General features: G+C 39.5%; 1 protein-coding gene across 4 annotated transcripts in view; it reads left to right on the top strand.

The window, feature by feature from the left end:
- The first annotated feature begins 2,811 nt into the window (after nucleotides 1–2,811).
- LOC131253351 (uncharacterized) overlaps nucleotides 2,812–17,821 on the top strand; it is a 54,226-nt gene continuing 39,216 nt past the window's right edge. The window contains exons 1-11 of one of the 4 annotated variants that reach the window (XM_058254318.1): nucleotides 2,812–2,893; nucleotides 5,195–5,745; nucleotides 6,182–6,458; nucleotides 7,674–7,975; nucleotides 11,106–11,285; nucleotides 11,679–12,404; nucleotides 15,308–15,402; nucleotides 15,504–15,563; nucleotides 15,641–15,729; nucleotides 15,942–16,007; nucleotides 16,755–17,351. In XM_058254318.1, coding sequence (XP_058110301.1) covers nucleotides 5,336–5,745; nucleotides 6,182–6,458; nucleotides 7,674–7,975; nucleotides 11,106–11,285; nucleotides 11,679–12,404; nucleotides 15,308–15,402; nucleotides 15,504–15,563; nucleotides 15,641–15,729; nucleotides 15,942–16,007; nucleotides 16,755–17,351 — 2,802 coding nt within the window. In that variant the 5' untranslated portion in view covers nucleotides 2,812–2,893; nucleotides 5,195–5,335. Of the gene's footprint in view, nucleotides 2,894–5,194; nucleotides 5,746–6,181; nucleotides 6,459–7,673; nucleotides 7,976–11,105; nucleotides 11,286–11,678; nucleotides 12,405–15,307; nucleotides 15,403–15,503; nucleotides 15,564–15,640; nucleotides 15,730–15,941; nucleotides 16,008–16,754; nucleotides 17,352–17,821 lie in introns of those variants that run through there. The other 3 variants (XM_058254320.1, XM_058254321.1, XM_058254322.1) reach the window with 3 other exon arrangements.

The following is a 17,821-nucleotide window of genomic DNA, read 5'->3' on the forward strand; positions in this document are numbered from 1 at the left end:
ACCCCTCTTCACTGTTGTGTGTGGGGTGGCCCACCGAAGTCATGGATTAACTTGATTTTTAAGCCCAAGGTCCACCATGGAATGGTGCATCTAACTAATAGGGTAGATGTTTGACACACATTACGATGGGGCCCACACAACTTTACCTCATGGGAAGTTCCCATGGGGTTGATATATATACATATATATATATATATGTATATGTATATATATATATATGTATATATATATATATATATATATATATATATATGTGTGTGTGTGTGTGTGTGTGTGTGTGTATATATATATATATCCAAGTCTCCTACACTAGTCTACATGAAACATTGACTACTATCTTAACATATGGCTGGTTAAACTAGGTCCCACTGTAATGTTTTAGAGAAATCCACCTTGATCAACAAGTGAATCATTTCATTTTAATTGTAATGCATAAAAATCAACCGTATTCATGATTTAGATAGGCTATTCAATTGAAACAGTTTGAGTGGGATGTTTACCCTCGAAACAATTAGAGGAGATCATTCACTCTTGATTTATTTTAGAGACCGCCATGGTCATTATATAAAATGCAGGACTCAAATTTAGTTATATTTATAACTTAAGTAGCCACACAAAGAAAGTTTAGAGGGTGAGTGTTGCCTTGTACATTGTTTATAATTTTGTGATCCACGTAAATCTAACTATTTATTGAGTTACTTGTAATGCTTTTATTATACCAAGTAAACTTTGTTGGGTGCAATATGAATGAATGTGGTTTATCCATGATGTCCATCTATTTTTGCAGCTCATTTTAAGGGTTGATTCTAAATTGTAGCATATTTGAAGCTCAAGTGGACCACACCACGTGAAACAGTGGGAATATTGATTTCCACCATTAAAACATTCCTAGGTCCTATAGTAATGTTTATTTGTCACCTAACTTGTTCATAAGATTGGGTAGACATGGATGAAGGGAAAACACAATTATCAGCTTAATCTAAAACTTTAGTTGTTCTTAAGAAATTTTATACGGTAGGTAGACGTTCAATTCATACTGCCCACTTGAGCTTTAGATGTGTTTCATTTTTTTGCTAAAGTCCCAAATTCATGTGGTAAAATGAATTTACATGGTGGATAAAATACATAAATCATGGTGGGCTCCACATAGCTTAAAGCATATGGTGCATATTTCCTAGCTTGCCGGTGGGCCCCACCTAGCTTCCCAATGTAGTAACTTTGAGTGAAAGGCTTTAAATATATTAGGAGGAAGATTAGATCCTTGCCATTTCGACTCTTTCTGGCGGGGAAGATTAGATCAGAAGGAAGTCGGGGAAAATAATAAAAAATCTTAACTTTTTCCTACAAGAAACTCTTATCCTTGTCTTGAAATCGTCGGATTCTCATTCTCCAAACCCACGTACGCCTCTCTCCATAACGTCTATCCGGTTGGACATACCCTCGATCAGTCACACTATAGGAGCGCACAAAGGTGCATTTCCCCCTCTTCCATTCTTCTTTAAAAATTAGAATGTTGGCCCGTGAGTTACTTAGGGTGCGTTTGGATGCTTGTAAGTTTTTAAAGTTATAAGTTAAAGGTAATCTACTTACAGGTGAAAAAAAGTTAGGTGTAAGCTATAATTTACTTATAGGTAGCTTAGTTTTTGTGTTTGGATAATATATAAATTAATTACAGGTAAGTTGTTGTCTATTCACACCAACATGAGTGTGGAGTTTGTAATTGTTTAAAAATCAAATTGACACATAAAAAAACTTAAATAAAAGTATATAATTTTGTTGAGTCCGTTTAGATGAATGGTTGAACCGATACTTAAGTTAAACTAATCACTAAGTGGGTCCTGAAAGTAGGCTATTAGAAATTAAAAAACATATAAAAGTAGGCCTACTTATATGTAACTAAAAAACTTCTTAGGGGCCACAAGTTAAAAATCAAGCTAATATCTGTTTTTCCCTTCATGCAGGTCTTTTTGACCTAATCATTAGGTAGGATGTCAAATAAACATTGTAGTGGGCCCTATGAGGTTTTTAATTATAAATATTCGATCACTACCAGTCTACTTAAAATTGAGATTTGCCACAGTTTCCTCATTTGAGATCAAGCCCTAAAATGATATGAAAAAAATTGATGGACAACATAGATAAAACACATGCAACATGACAAGGCCCACAAAGCCCCATCTAGTAGCGATCTAACTATTGGCTAATGTCACTAGTCAAATTGGAATGGATCCATCGAGGTGGGTGGGATCTCAAATTGTGAAGCCCATTATGATGTATTTTCCTCACATCCACATGTGCATTTAAAGCTAATTTTAGAACATGATCCAAAAAAGAAGAACTTAATCTCAAGTGATCTATAGCACACGGAACCTTAGTAATTGACCATTAAAAACTTCCCATTGGCCACAAAAGATTCCGGATCAAGATGATATTTGTGTGGTATCTTCATCAAAGTCTTTGTTAGCTTATCAACGAGTTGGATGGCAAATAAATATTCCAATTAGATGGCAAGTAAATATTTCAGTGGACCCATTAAGTTTCTAATGATAGGGATTTAGTTAAGATTGTTTCTTGTGGTGTGTCCCGTTTGAGACTTGGATCAGCTTCATTTTTTGGATCACAGCCTCAACTGAGCTTTTAACACGGATGGACGGTTTGGATGTAAGGAAAGTACATCACGGTGGGCCCCGCAGATAGGGATCCGAAACCGCCCCTGGCCAAACAGCGCCCGTTCCGTACTTTCGCAGAAGGGAAAAAAGGATGATGAGGAAAAAAAAAAGAAAAAAGAAAAAAAGAAAGCAAGGGTTAGGGCTCACCTTCTACAGCAGAGAGAGGGAAGGAGACGCTGAGAGAGAGAGAGAGAGAGAGGGAAGGAGACGTTGGGTCAGAGCAGGTAGGTGCACTTTCAATGCAGCTGCGTTTTCTCCTCCCTCTCATAACTTTGAAATGGATAGCCGTTGCCTGTAACAAAGTAACCTGTGACTTGAAAAACACCTAATTCCCCTGTTACATTTCTTGCAATCTTACCTGATAGAAAATTACAGGTTGAGACTTTGTTGCCTGTAACATTTTCTCCCCCAAACACAAACTGTAAGAAAGTCACCTGTAACTTTCTTACATTTTACAGAAGTTACAGGCATCCAAACGGCCCCTGTATTTCTTCCCCTTTTGCCCTAACTTTCCATCGATTTCGCTTCATATTTTGGAGATTCTTGTGATTGATTTCTCTGCGAATTCCGATCATCATTGCGGAGCTAAAAATCGATATTTCCACCTCCCCGTAGGGGTAATTTGGTAATTTTAAGATATCAATTTGGTTGTTTTTGAGTATCTCTATGCTGACCAAATTACCCTTGCTGGGGTGGAGCTATCAATCTTAGGGGTTGGAAATATCATTTTCCGTATTATTATTATATTCATTGTAGAGAAATACTAATTTTAAGTGTAGGAGTTTGATTAAGTGTGGCTGCCACCTTAGATGTGGTAAGTTTGTATGGTGATCGGGACTTGATTGGGTGGGTCTCTATGTTGATGGTTGATTGTCTGAAAGTTGAAGCAATTAGACAGTACTGATGATCTGATCATTTTGAGTTTTGCTTGTTGCATGTGGACGAACTGTAAATCTTTGGCTCCACTTTGAGTTAACCATCCATTTGTTGCGAATGATCATTGGATGGCTGCCATTGTCGATGTTTTTTTTTTTTTGGATGATGGCTCATTTACATGCTGGCCCTGCAAATAAATGATCCTCTTACTGAGCTCTGTTGATCAGGACCATTGTTCTGGTGGGCTACCATGTGGATGGGCCATAATCCAGAAGAGACAGTGATTGGACAATTCTGACCATTTAATAGTTGCAAGTTTTGCTTGTTGATTGTGGGCCATTGTTCCATTTTTCTTCACCGAGTTAACTGTCAATTTGCAACCTGTGACTGTTTGACTACTGAAATCTGATTCCCTTAATTATTTTGGGCTATGTGGCCTGTGCACATAATGCTACAGCAAATCTAGGGTTCTGATCAACATGGACAGATACCATCAATTTGGTGAAGGTCTTGTGGTGTGCTCTTCATTGAACTCTGCGGCATCAGCGGTGTTTAGTGTTGTCCGGTGTAAACTTTTACTTCTTGACCCATTCTTAATTCATATCTTTGTTCTGGTAGAGTTTCTGTCTGTCTATGTGGAGAAAACCAATGGATGATCTTGGTTGCTTTGAGCTAAAACTTGAAGTTCTTTCGTCTTGTTTCAAGTGTCAATGTCAAGTCGTCAGCCCTTGCATATCTATGTGCACCTATTTTGTTTTCTTGCATGATGTAAGATTTCAAATCTTTTTGACTTGTTCTTTATTCACATCTTTGTTTTAGTAACTGTTTTGTTTTTTCAATGGAAAAACTTAAATACATGGTCTTGGTTGATCTAGTTTTTTAAATTTTAATTGGGGTAATTTGCTACTGAAGTGAAATCCTTGCTTGTCTTTCTACCTTTGAAATGAGGCTCTTGTTCTTTCATTTTGGAAGTTATCTTGCTTCTTGCTGCTCGGAAGAAGCTTTCTCTGGTTCTGGTTAGTATGTAGTCTTCAGGTTGCATTTGGATGCACGTCTGACTTAGATTGGGTAATCAAGTTGTTACCAAGTGAAATGTCCAAAGTTGGGTAACTCCCACTATTCACTATACTAATGGTAAATAAACAGTTCCAAATCGTAACCGTGTTTGATTCAGTTGCACTTGAAATGAAAACAATTTCAATAATATTGCAGCAACTAACTTTTCTGATTGGAAGAAGTTCCTGTAATAATCTGCTCTCTCTCTCTCTCTCTCTCTCTCTCTCTTTTTGTTTTTTTGCAATTTAATTATCCTAATCTAAGTCAATTGCACATCCAAACACATCATTAGACTGACTCAGCCTTGGACTTCTGCTAAGTTTCCATTTCTTTTCAACTCATTATTGATATTCTTCTTTTGCTAGGATTTCTTGTTTTCTCTTTTCTTTTCTTTCTTTCTTTCTTTTTTTTTTTGAAGCGTTTCTTTTCAACTTATCCTAACCTAGGATTTCCTATTTTCAATGGGAAAAATTTTCAATGCATTATTTGATTTTTTTGAACTATACTTTTTTTTTTTTTTTCATGTTTCTTTATTTATTTATTCATGTTGAACTAAATTCAGAGTCCTATCCCCGTGTTTGCATTTTTTGTAGGTGCTCCTGTTGCTGTTTCTGCCATGATTGCCTTCTCAAGGATTTCAAATTTGGCGGTCATGTGAAGTAGTTCTATATGTTTTCTATGTGTGTGTCTGTATTTTGGATTGGTAAATCGAAGACGTTGAATGAATTGATGCAATGGCATCGAGTAGTAAATTCGAGCTGTCTTCTGGTAGCTCAGATGGGCCATACCCCAGTGGGCAGCGGGGATCGTATGCAGCTGCTTCTTTGGATAGGTCAGGCAGCTTCCGCGAAGGCATGGAGAACCGAGCATCAGCACTTCCAGGCATGTCAAGAAGTGGTTCAACATTATCTCACATAGACATGATGAATTTTTTGCAGTCTTTGCCTTTTGATGCTAAAGTAATGGTTGCTGAGCAGAAGTTCCCTCGACAGGGGGAACTTAAAAGAGTGCTAATGTCTGCCCTTAGTATCTCCCCAAGTGATTCTTTATCTGGCGCTTTTAGTGGGAAGCCTCTACCGGCATCCTCACTGGAGGAGCTCAGACGGGTCAGGGCTACTCTCCATGAGAACTCTGTCAAGGCGAGGTATTTCTTTACTTTGTTGACAAATGTGGAGGCTAACTCAGGTTCCTACACCATATGTGTGTGATATCTGGGCAACAGGCTGGCTCCATACTTCATGTCTTGCGGCCTGAAAATCAGGCTGGTATCGTCATTGGGTGGGCTATGTTTGCAGGAGCATGGACACTTAAAATGAACTGACAAAAGGTCCACAATCAATGTATGCATATGGGCCACCTGATGATTTGACCAGCCTGATTTTTGGGGCAAGGCATGGACAACATCGGTCCACCTGATGATATGGCTTGGATCTTGATTGCACGCGATGTGGGAAATTTGGACTACAGATCATATTCTCATGAGTAGCCTTAGATTCAGAGATCCCAACATTGGGAGCTCTCTCTTCCTTTTCTCAGATTGAGGTTCGAACTACTCATTTTAAAATGTTTGATTTTGGCAGTGATCTAGCAAAATCCTTGAACGATGGTATTTCCAAAATTGACAAGTATTGCCAAGGTGCTCCATCGAGGAAACGTTCTCGACCTGATGTTTCAAGTGAGCGGTCAAATGTCTTGTTGCTTGGAGATCGATCGGTTCAGGGGGGAACTGTATCTAAGATGGGTTCCCAAAGCCATTTGAATTCTAGTGGTTTTGAACTCGGACCTCAAAAATCAGAAGAAAAGACTAGGAATACTGTTCCAAACAAACGTGTCAGGACTTCTATGGCAGATGTACGGGTGTGTATCTTGGGGTTCTTGTTCAAATCCCTTCCTGTTATCTTATTTCAATATTTCAACTCTTAACTGCTTTTGTTGTTAATGTTTATCTCCTCATTGGATGAGGTAATCCACTTGAAGTACTCATTAGACGAAATATTTATTAGCGTACATGCAATGAAGCCACACACACACACACACACACACACACATATATATGAAGAGCAATGAAGCTATATTTCTATCATTAGAGCCTTGCCAAGAACACACACATGTGCAAAGCTCATGTATAATCCACACAAGGTGCTAGCATGGGATGTAGGTGCGAGATCCAATACACCCATCATGTTGGTCTGACTTTCTACATGTTTTCCCAAAAATAAATCTGGTCCACTTGGGGGTGCAACTCGAACAGGTTAGGTTGGGTTGAGGGTCCACTTGATCCCAACCCAACCTCAAGAGGGACCCAAATTGCAACCCGACCTGCCCGAATTCCAACCCGATCCGACCCAACATCAACCTGATCCAATTACACGTGATTATTCCCATCCCGACCTAACATGACCTGGATTTACTCAACCTAAACCCAACACAAATTCATATCGGGTTGGCGTTTTCCAACCCAACAACCCAAGGACCTTAACAACCCGACCCAACCCAACCCAACCCAACCCAACCCAACCCAAACTCAGGTCGGGTCAACAGGTTGAGGTTGACCTGAACCCAAATTGCAGCCCTTGGTCCACTTATCATGGTGCTCCAATATTGGAAACAGGTAGATGAGTTGCAGAACTTAGTCAAGTTTTTAAGAGCTGGACATTTGTTTTGCAGACTGTCCCTCTTGACCGTGGGCATCAACTCGATTCTTGTGCTAGGGAAAAAATATAGTGGTTCCTTTCTGATGGATGAATTGGATCTCGTACCTATTGTGCCATGCTGGCACATGCATGGCTTGTACATGAGGTTTATTGCACATGCATGAGTGCTTAGCAAAGCTCTCCATCATTATACTCCTTTTTCCCATGCTCTACATGGATTACTTTCCTTGAAAAGTATTTGTTTCTAAATCTGTTTACCTAATCTGCCTGTATTTCTTATTCCATTGGGCTCCGCTCCTTGTTCTGATAGTCGCACATGGCTTGCACTTCTCTGTTATCTTTTCTTTTAGTTATTATGCCAGGTACTTCTTTCAGCTTCCTCGTGGGGTGACTCACATTCAAAATCTGATTTGTGCAGATGGATGTACGGGCTAGCAGTCTCGCCAGGCCTTCTGTGCCAGTGGATCGGGATAGAGACATGTTCAAACTGGTAAATGGTGTTGCAGCTCCATCTGAAGAAAAAGGTCGAACATTGGCAGCTGGTGTTGATGGTTGGGAAAAGTCGAAGATGAGAAAGAAGCGATCTGGGATAAAGTCAGATGTTTCTACCAGTGCTGTTATGTCCAGGCCTCTGGATGGTGATCGTGAACCTAAGCGATTAATCCAACAGAGGCTTGGCACCGATGCTCGATCAAGATTGAGTAACGTCCTTGGTTTCAGGTGGGATTTCTCATCATTCACAAATCTTTTCTCTGGCTTTAACCCTGAATTACTGTCTTGAAGTCCACACATTGAACATTTATGACTGTGCTATTGGCATGATTTTTTAAGTTCCTTCTATCATCATCTGGTCATTCATGTTCAATAATGTGATCTATAAACCAGAATTGTTTTGCCAAGCAATTACTTTAAAGGGTTTTATTGAGCTGAATCAGTCTTGACATGGTTTGATACAACTGAAGGTTGTACTTTCTTTCTTCCTTCCTTTAATGATATCATGGATGCATGTCTCTAAAAGAGTGTTGTATGTACCTTACAACCCTTCCAATTTATTGTGCACAAGTTCTCTTTTCGAGGTGGTGATGGTGGATGCATATCTAGACCACTATAAAAAGCGGTACTGTCAAGGCATTTTAGTTTCAACTTTCGGCCCTATAGTGTATTGTACCACTATATTCAAAAGGTCTTTTTGTAAATTCTTAAGCACTTTTCGTATCTACACTTTCATGTGTGGGCCCAACTGTGATGTAAGGTCCACATCCACTCAATCCATAAGGTTTGACCCTTCAAGTTCACCAAGTATACCAAAAATTTGGCAGATCCAGAACACAGGTGGGTCACATGCACCACAAAAATCATTGGGGTGGGACAGCCACCATTACAACCTTTCAGATTGTGTGTGAGGCCGATATTATTCTTCATGTAACATCCAAACTATTCATAAAATGAGTCCCACCAGGATAAATGGAAAACCCAAAAAGCAGGCCATTCCAAAATGCAGGTGGGTCACAAGATGTGATTTTTGATGTTTTAGGCTTGTTTTTACATGGTGTGGCCCATTTGCGTTTTGGATTTGCCTGATTGTTTAGTCTCCAAGGGGAACATGAGAGGGCTCACATGGTGGACAGAGCTTGATTTCAAGTGCGCATCACGGTGAGGCCTATCGACAAGATTATTGAATAAGCTTTTAGCCATAAAGTTTGAGTAGGGAAATACCAATGAATTTCTTTTTATAAATTTACACTTTCCTAATTAAATAATTTAATAAAATATTTATTATGCACTACTTTAACATTAGTTAAATTTTAAGTATTTTAAAATCCTGGTGTTGGTAACCCTTAACAACTGTAAATTTATTTATCATATAATCTTTAAATATTAATTTTAAAATATTGTGCAAGATTTTAAATACTTTATTAAAAGAGAACTTCTCTAGGATGGTACAATATTTTAAATATTTAATTATAAAATTCTCTTCAGTAAAACCATACTTTTACCATTTTGTGTTATTGTGGTTTTAAATTAAAGATTGTAATTCTAAAATAATTAACTAAATCTAGGAAAATTTAATAAAATTTAATAACTATTTAATTACAATTATTTATTTTGACAAATACATAAATAAAACTCTTATGTTCCACTTGCATTTGTGCATATGCCCAATTGACTAGTAAGTTTTAATGGATAACTAAAACCGGAGGTCGAAGTTCCTTACAGAAGTCATTGATGTCTCTATTCCTTGCAACTGGATGTTCTCCTGTTTGACAGTTGAGTGGGATGCCTTTGGTGTCATTCGGTGCTCATGAATTGAAGCCTACCTTGGAGATCCATTGAGGCTTTTAATGAGATCATTCAAATTTTGATCATGGTTTAAGACTTTATATGGAAAAATGATGGTTTAGTTTGTACGAAACTTGAAACTTTCGATGATTGAGTGGTTCATGATTTTGTGGTCATGTAGTTTGGATAAAGCATTTTTGCATGTTTACTTTTTAGTTAATTATGACTCTATGATGGATCTATTGTCTATTGTTTCAGGTTTAAGACAATGATGATTTTTTCTTGTCATGTTTTGTTGTCATATTAGTTAATATGATTGGGTGTTCTTTACAAGAAATTAACGTATTTTCCCAAAATTCTTCTGCTCCTAATCATCACACATTCACTAAATGCCCATGGATCAGTAGCCTATGCTATTTTTTTTTTTTGGGTGTCTTGATTGCATGGCTTTCGTCATTGTATGCATAGTGGCAAGAGGCTAGAAAAATGAACTTGATGATCACACTCGAAGGTGCCACCATGATCATCATTAGCAGATGAAATTTGAGGAAAACAAGAGGTAAAATGTTGCATGTTGCTTTTCATTCCTATCTCACCCTATGCATCCAAAAACAAGTGCAATGTGCTCGGGGGCTCCACAAAGGAATTGGATAGTATTTGAGGAGAAAAGCTCAAGACCTTCTAGGTTTTTTTTTTTTTTTAATTTTTTTTTTTAATAAATTAAAATTTTTTTTCGTGCAGCTTTAGGAAGCAGTTCACCTTGTCTGTTAGCTTCTCACCATTGTTCTGAAACCATCCATTATTTCTTATTTCATCCACCTCTATCCGAGTGATGGTTTCCTTTGTGGGTATGGGGGTTCAGTTCTCCAGCATTGTGTCTGCTGATTTTGTTATGAAATAGGAAGAAATGATTCCTTCCATCGGATATTTGAAAAAAACTGAAAACCAAGAAAAAAAGAGTTACTATTTTCTTTCTTGTTTTCTTTGTCTGTGATGTGCTATTACACATCGTGGGTTTGTCCAATGTGTAACAATTAATGGTGAGACAGGCTGATACAAACTGATACAGGTCTCCGTTGGCTATATTTTTGTGAGTTATTGGGCTAGCAATAGTCATATATTCATTTTTCCATTTAGGTGTGAAAAAAAGAGATTAGTAATATGTATTGTTTCATAAAAATATAAATCTTGACCATGCATGGTTAGTCATCCCAGCTTTCTCTGGTTAATGTTGGTTTGCTGTGTTGACCATGTACTGGGAAATATCTCATACATTTAAAAAAAATGTTTATGTGGTATTATTGGGAGTTCCATTATCTTTTTATGTGCTGCTTATGATCTTCTCGCATAGTTCATCTGCATGGTGAAAGCTGATTGCATGTTATAGTGAAGCAGTTAAATCTTCCTCCTCTCTTGTTTCAATTTTCTTTGTTGATTCCAGTTTTTGTTTCCTGGATTTCTGAATGCATCCAACTTATCTGACTAGGATTGGATTTTTGCATGCCTGACTTGTAATAAATTGCACCCTCTTGTGTTGGGTTGGTTCATTGCTGAGCATCTTAATATGCAGGTCAGGGCCTGGTAATGGAGCTGTTGGAGTTGGGAAGTTAGACGTAACCTCTCAACAGAATAGTCCAGGCATGCGTTCTGGACCTAGGGGTGAACAGGATAGTCCCACACTCCCCAATGATAGAAGAGAACGTCTTGTTGGCATGGATAAAGAAAGGGTCACTCTCAAAGCTGTTAACAAGTACGTAAATTTTCATTGGATCAACTTATATTGACAGTCTCCTCATTTGCTCCAAGATTTCTTCTGGCTAAGGGCCGGATCATCTGCTGGGCTCCCAGGCTTATCCTGGGATGGGCCATGCTTGGGCCTGGCTTTGGGTCTATGGAATTAATGATCATACATCACCCAGGATAATCATTTTCTATTGGGGCCCGGCACAAGCTCAGGTTCTGGTCTGTACATTACTTATGTGTCAGTTTGGACCTGAATTGCAGGCCGGTTAATAGAAGTGCTGGGATGAGGACTTTCAGGCCTAATTAACAAATGGAGGGCTTCGTTCAGCTTTCCTTCCCATTGCGACCTTTCCTTTTTCTGCTTGTCATTGCTAACATTTCTACTCTCTTCAATATTCAGGGCAAGTACCCGTGAAGATAATAGTGCAGCTAGTCCTACTTCAATCATGAAAATGAGTGCATCAGTTCGGGCACCTAGGTCAAGTTCAGGGGCACTACACAAGTCATCTCCTAATGTCCATCGTGCAATTGGAACACCTGATGATTGGGAGCATTCTCAAAGTACAAACAAGCTTACTGCTATTGTTGGGGCTAACAATCGCAAACGCCCGACATCTGCACGTTCCTCATCACCACCTGTTGCACAGTGGGTAGGGCAAAGGCCTCAAAAGATGTCTCGTGTTGCAAGAAGAACCAACTTTCCTCTTGTTTCAAGCCATGATGAAGAAACTGTAGCTAATGTCTCTGGTGCTGATAATGGGTTGGGATTTCAAAGGCGCTTGTCGGGTAATACTCCTCAACAAGTTAAATTAAAAGGTGATAACGTCTCCTCAGCTGGACAATCAGAAAGCGAGGAGTCAGGAGCACCAGAAAATAAGTCAAAAGACAAGGGTAAAAAATGTACTGAGGTGGATGAGAAAGCTGGGCCTAGTGGAACGCCGGCATTGCCGAGGAAGAATAAGATGGCTACTGATGAAGATCTGGGAGACGTACTTCGGAGACAAGGGAGAACTGGACGAGGTTTTGCTCCCTCAAGGTCCAGCCTTCCTGCAATGGAGAAGCACAGCAATGCAGCCACTGCGAAGCAGCTCAGAAGTGCTAGAGTTGGATCTGAGAAGATTGAAAGGTGACTGTTTGTCCTTACTGATTTTTTTTTTTTTCCTTGAGCTTGTTGTTCTCATTTGTAGCTCAGGTAGTACCTCAAACCGTCTTTTGTTTAAATCTGTCAAAGCTGTGATTCCATTTGAATTGACTGAGCATTTGAAATTTGCAAAATGATACCTGAACTGGTAGGCTGTAGATTTTTCTGCTTTTCTACCATAGAAATACTATTTCGTTGGTTTCAAATACTAACTGAAACAAACAAAAGTTGGGCGGGGAAAAATGGAAGTGGATCCAAAGTTGTGTTAGATTGCCTGCCTTCTCAGTTCTCGTGAACGGCTCTCCTAAGGTTTCTTCAAGCCGGCTAGGGGTCTTCGCCAAGGTGACCTCCTTTTCCCTTAGCTTTTCCCGGTTGTAGCTGAAACCTTTAGCTGGTTACTGGCCAAAGGTTAAGAGGCTAACCTTATTAGTGGGTTCAAGGTGGCCCCTTCGTCTGTTTGAGTTTTGCACCTTTAGTTTGCAGATGATACTATCATCTTTTGTGATGCCGATCCTGCTATGGTTGATAACCTCTGTAAAATTGTTGTGTTTTGAGGCGGTTTCGGGGCTAAAGATTGACATTGGGAAAAGTGAAATGTTGGGTATCCATCTTGTTGATGTGAAGTAAAGCTGATTGGTGTCGGTGTTTGGGTGTAAAGTGGGTTCTTTCCCATCCAACTACCTGGGTCTTCTTTTTTGCATTTGGAAGCCAGCAAAGCATCTTTGGGATAAGGTGCTAGAGCGGGTGGAAAGGATGGTGTCTAATTGGAAGAGCCGTTATCTCTCCTTGGGGGGCCATTTGACCCTAATCAAAGCAGCTCTATCCAATATGCTGCGGTACTTAGTCTTTCTTCAACTGTCAAAAATCAGTGAGGGATACACTAGATAAGCTAAGAAGGGACTTCCTATGGAAGGGGTCGGAAGATAGTTTCAAATTCCACCTATTAAGGTGGGAGGAGGTGTATGAGCCGTTATCTCAAGGAGCCGGGTTACGATATTTGTGCACTATGAATCAAGCTCTCTTGGGCAAATGGTTATGGTGGTTCAGGACAGAGGTATGAAGCTTCTGGCGTGGAATAATATTGGTCCAAATACGGCCTAAAGGATAATCCTGTGTTTTGTTGTCTCTGCCTTTTAGTCTCGAGTTGTAGTGTTTTTCTAGGTTTCTTTTCTTTTGTCTGCTTTTGTAGCATCTTTGTTTATTCTTATCTGTTTTCTTTTATATATATATATATATATATAGAGAGAGAGAGAGAGAGAGAGAGAGAGAGAGAGAGAGAGAGAGAGAGAGAGAGAGAGGAATGCTCAGCTGGGCTCAGCTGGGCACCATTTCTTACGAGTTCTGGTGAGAACTTTTTGAGAACTCATTTCCGGTGATATGGGCTCAAAATCTAAACCGTCCACCTGATGCAGCACCCCATGAAACCCGTAGGGCCCAACTTTTACCCTGATCCAAAACTTTGGTGGGCCATGACAAAAAGGGGCAAATCAAGGGAGGAAACTATTTCCTTTTGCCATGGCCCACCAGAGTTTTGGTTCAGGGTAGAAGTTGGGCCTTGGAAGTTTCATCGAGTATTACATCAGGTGGGTGGTTCAGATTTTGAGCTCATATCACCGGAAACGGGTTCTCAAAAAGTTCTCACGAGAATTTATGAGAACTGGTGCACAGCTTAGCATTCCTCTCCCTCCCTCTCTCTCTCTCTCTCTCTCTCTCTCTATATATATATATATATATATATATATTTCAATCTTCAAAAAAAAAAGAAGGAAAGGGGGGTGGGAGGTTAGGAGTCCTCTCTCTATGGGTCTTCTCATATTTGGAGACCTATAATGGCGATAAGGAGGAAATTTTGGGAAGGTGTCTCTTGCTCCTTAGGCGACGGTGCGAGAATTAGGTGTTGGAAAGACACTTGGCATGGTGACGACCCTTTGCAAAATGATTTTCCAAGTTTGGCTATAAGTTATTTTTCCAAGGTTGGCTAGTGTCATGACTTCGGAAGATCTTAAAAGTGTCAATTGTTTTTCCTACTCAAGCTTGTCAGTTTGTTGGATGCTCCCTTGCAGAAGGTTCCTTATGGATAGCGAATTGGAGGAGCTCCAATCCTGTTTGGCCCAGCTCCAGTTAGTGATTCCTCCAGGCGGAGATGATTCTATGGTGTGATCCATCCACATTGGGAAAAATTCTCTGTTAGCTCTTTTTATAAGTTTCTTTGTTCGGAAACAACTTCCAATGTTGGGTTTTATACCTATCATTTTGTCTTTTGGGCGCCCTCAAAGGTGGCGTTCATGTGGCTGATTGGTAGAAAAAAGGTACTGACTATCAATAATCTTCAAAAGTGGGCTATGCCTATCCCTAACATGTGCTGTTTATGCGATCAAGATGCTGGATATGTTGATTATTTATTTATTTCCTGCCAATTTAGTGCCAAGGTGTTGGCTTTCTGTTTGTCCATTTTTGAAATGTCATGGGTTATGCCAGGCTTAGCTGCTGATCTTCTTTGGGCATGGAATGGGAGTGGGGTTAGTAAGAAGATTAAGCTGATCTGGAATCTGATTTTACCGGAAATTTTGTGGGCCATTTGGGTTGAGCGGAATAGGCAGTTGTTTCAGGATTCTTCGAGCTATATCATTACTTTACTGTTGCCTATTAAAGTCTCTGTTTTGGAATGGCCAGCTTCATCGAATGATGATCTAGAATTTGTAAAGTTAGTCCTTGGGATGTAAATCTTTTAGCCCCTTTGTATTGTTTTCTTCCTTTGCTTTGCAAGTGGGCCTTTAGTAAAGTTTTCCATTAAAAGCATCTCATTCGATGACGTTTCCAAGTATTCTTAATTCTGTTCATATCTTCCTGTAAAAAGCATCTCATTCGATGACGTTTCTTTGATTCAGTAAAGCGGGCCGCCCACCCACTAAGAAGTTGTCTGACCGTAAGGCCTACACACGACCCAGGCATGCAATAAATGGTGGATCTTCAGAATTTGCTGGTACTTGGCACTTCCAATACAATCAATTAAATTCTTCTGCACACGTGGGAAATAATGCATATTCATTGATCATGTGTCTGATACTATTCTATTGTTTTCAGGAGAATCAGATGATGACCATGAAGAGCTATTGGCTGCTGCAAATGCTGTTCTGGATACCAGTATTGCGCTATCTAGAATGTCTGCTCGAAGTCTTTTTCACTTCCATGCAGTAATTTTGTTTTTAATTTTTATGCAGGTCACGCATGTTCGAGCTCATTCTGGAAGCAAATAGAGCCAGTCTTTGGTTTGGTCTCCGCAGAGGATATAGCCTTTTTGAAGCAACAGGTAGTTATATGCATATATATCATTTGCATGTATTTAAGAATTTTCATTTCCTTCCAAAAACTGGATTTCAGATTTTTCTTCTTCTTCTTCTTCTTCTTCTTCTTTTTTTTTTTTTTTTTTTTTTTAAAATAAAATTTTATTTAGAGCATATCTCCAATCCGTACCACTTTAACCTTATGGTTTAATTTTATTGCACCATAAAATGAAATCAGATTCGCCTTGTGGATGAGTCAGCTGCAAATATTTTTGTTCCTAGCGATTCTGATCCAAACTCAAAGGTATGAACTCCTTGCAACACGGTAACATTCTTTTAATTTATATGGTGGTTTGCTATGATTTTTCTTGATGTTCCTTGTTGTAAACTAGCTTCATAAGCTATCACTTAGTTGTCAGAATAGCTTTATTTTTCTTTATTTTATGTTGATGCTTTAACAAGGATTTCTGGCTGGATTATTGAATCTCTTAGACTTTTGCACTCTTTCTTATTACTATACAAGAAGGGAATTTATATTTGATCATTTTGGGCCCCTTTGGGTAGGTGATTCAACAATTCTTGCCGAAATCCTGATTTCGATCTGCCTAATATCTCCATGTCAAACAGAGGTGGTGCTTTCCCTGCTTAATCAGAATGATGCAAAGTTTTAAAAATGCCTTAAGAGCGAAAATTATGATTAAACAGGGAAAACTGCCTCTTCCCCGGACATATCCGGCTTGTAGGGATCCCTTCCCCTAACAGGCCTTAAAGGTTGCATTTGGGTGTACCTTGAAATTGTTGTTGGTAGGGCTTCCCAAACCGACACCACTGTGTTTGGTGTGGCTCACTATAGGCAAGTTGCATTGTGCGGAATAGCATTTCCCACTTTTCCTGCTCTAAAATGTGGTGGGATAAGAAGGTCTGTAGCTCAACCATGCATCTATCTAGAGAAATGCAAACTCCCAAAAGTTATGTAAAAAATATAATTTGGCAGGATTGTTTTATCAGGTTGCCTTTGTTAGGTATTCAAATGGGTCTTTTTCTTTTTCAGGGGGATCTTGGGCCATCAACTCCAGCACTTGTTTGTACAGATGATGGTGCTCCTGGTACAAATGGTACCGGGTCGAATGAAGCTGAGAGAGATACATGTTTTGTCAGTGAAGAAAAACAATTTCAATCTTTGGTAGATAAGTTTGGACCAGGATTTCTGGATCATCATGTGATTCCGCTTTCCCTGAGGATTGTTGCTGCTGCAATTCATGTTGATGAGATTGAAGAATTATATTGTGAGACATATGATTCATATGGAATTCGATTAGAGCAAGATACTAACTTGAAACCTCAAAGTTTGAACCAACGGTCGTTAGAAAACCTTCTGACTGTCGGAAGAGTTGCTTCTAATGGTTACCGGGTAACCACCACTCAAAGATACCTTGACGAGCTGGAACTTGCTGAGCTGGAAGGTGATGTTGTAACAGATTCAAGTATCAAAACAGTCTCAAACTTTGGGCATTCCCTAAATGTATTACAGCCCAAACAAGCAGTGATTTCTAGCATGGCCTGTACCAAATTCCAGTATGAGAAGATGAGCTTTGATGACAGGATCCTACTGGAGCTTCAAAGCATTGGAATTTCCTCAGAATCATTGGTAGGTGTTATTTTACAAAGACATAATACATGTTCTTTTTTGGTGTGAACTGTTGGATGGATATGACTATGGTTGTCATATGCTAGTCACATCTCATTTTTGTTATATTCTGTTTTTGTTGCTGTTAGTAAGTCTTAACTTTCCTTTGCATTCCGTTGATACAGAATTGGTCAGGAGTCATATTTATTTTTTATAATGATCTTTTATATGAATATATGATCATATCCTGTCTGATGAATTGGCCAATCTTAAGGCGGGGGCATTTTCACACCGGGCTCGAGTGGGGTGGCCTGTGGGATGCAGGGGCATACTCGGGGTGGGTGGCCCGTATAATCCATGGATTTGGGGCTAGTGTGAGGCGGAGCCCATGGATTTGGGGCCCACGAGGGGGCGGAACCCATGGATTTGGGGCTCACGAGGAGGGTTCGGCCGATGACCTAACCCATGGATTTGGGGCCTGGGCTATGAGA

The sequence above is a fragment of the Magnolia sinica genome, chromosome 8, assembly GCF_029962835.1.
Source record: "Magnolia sinica isolate HGM2019 chromosome 8, MsV1, whole genome shotgun sequence".
NCBI lineage: Eukaryota > Viridiplantae > Streptophyta > Magnoliopsida > Magnoliales > Magnoliaceae > Magnolia > Magnolia sinica.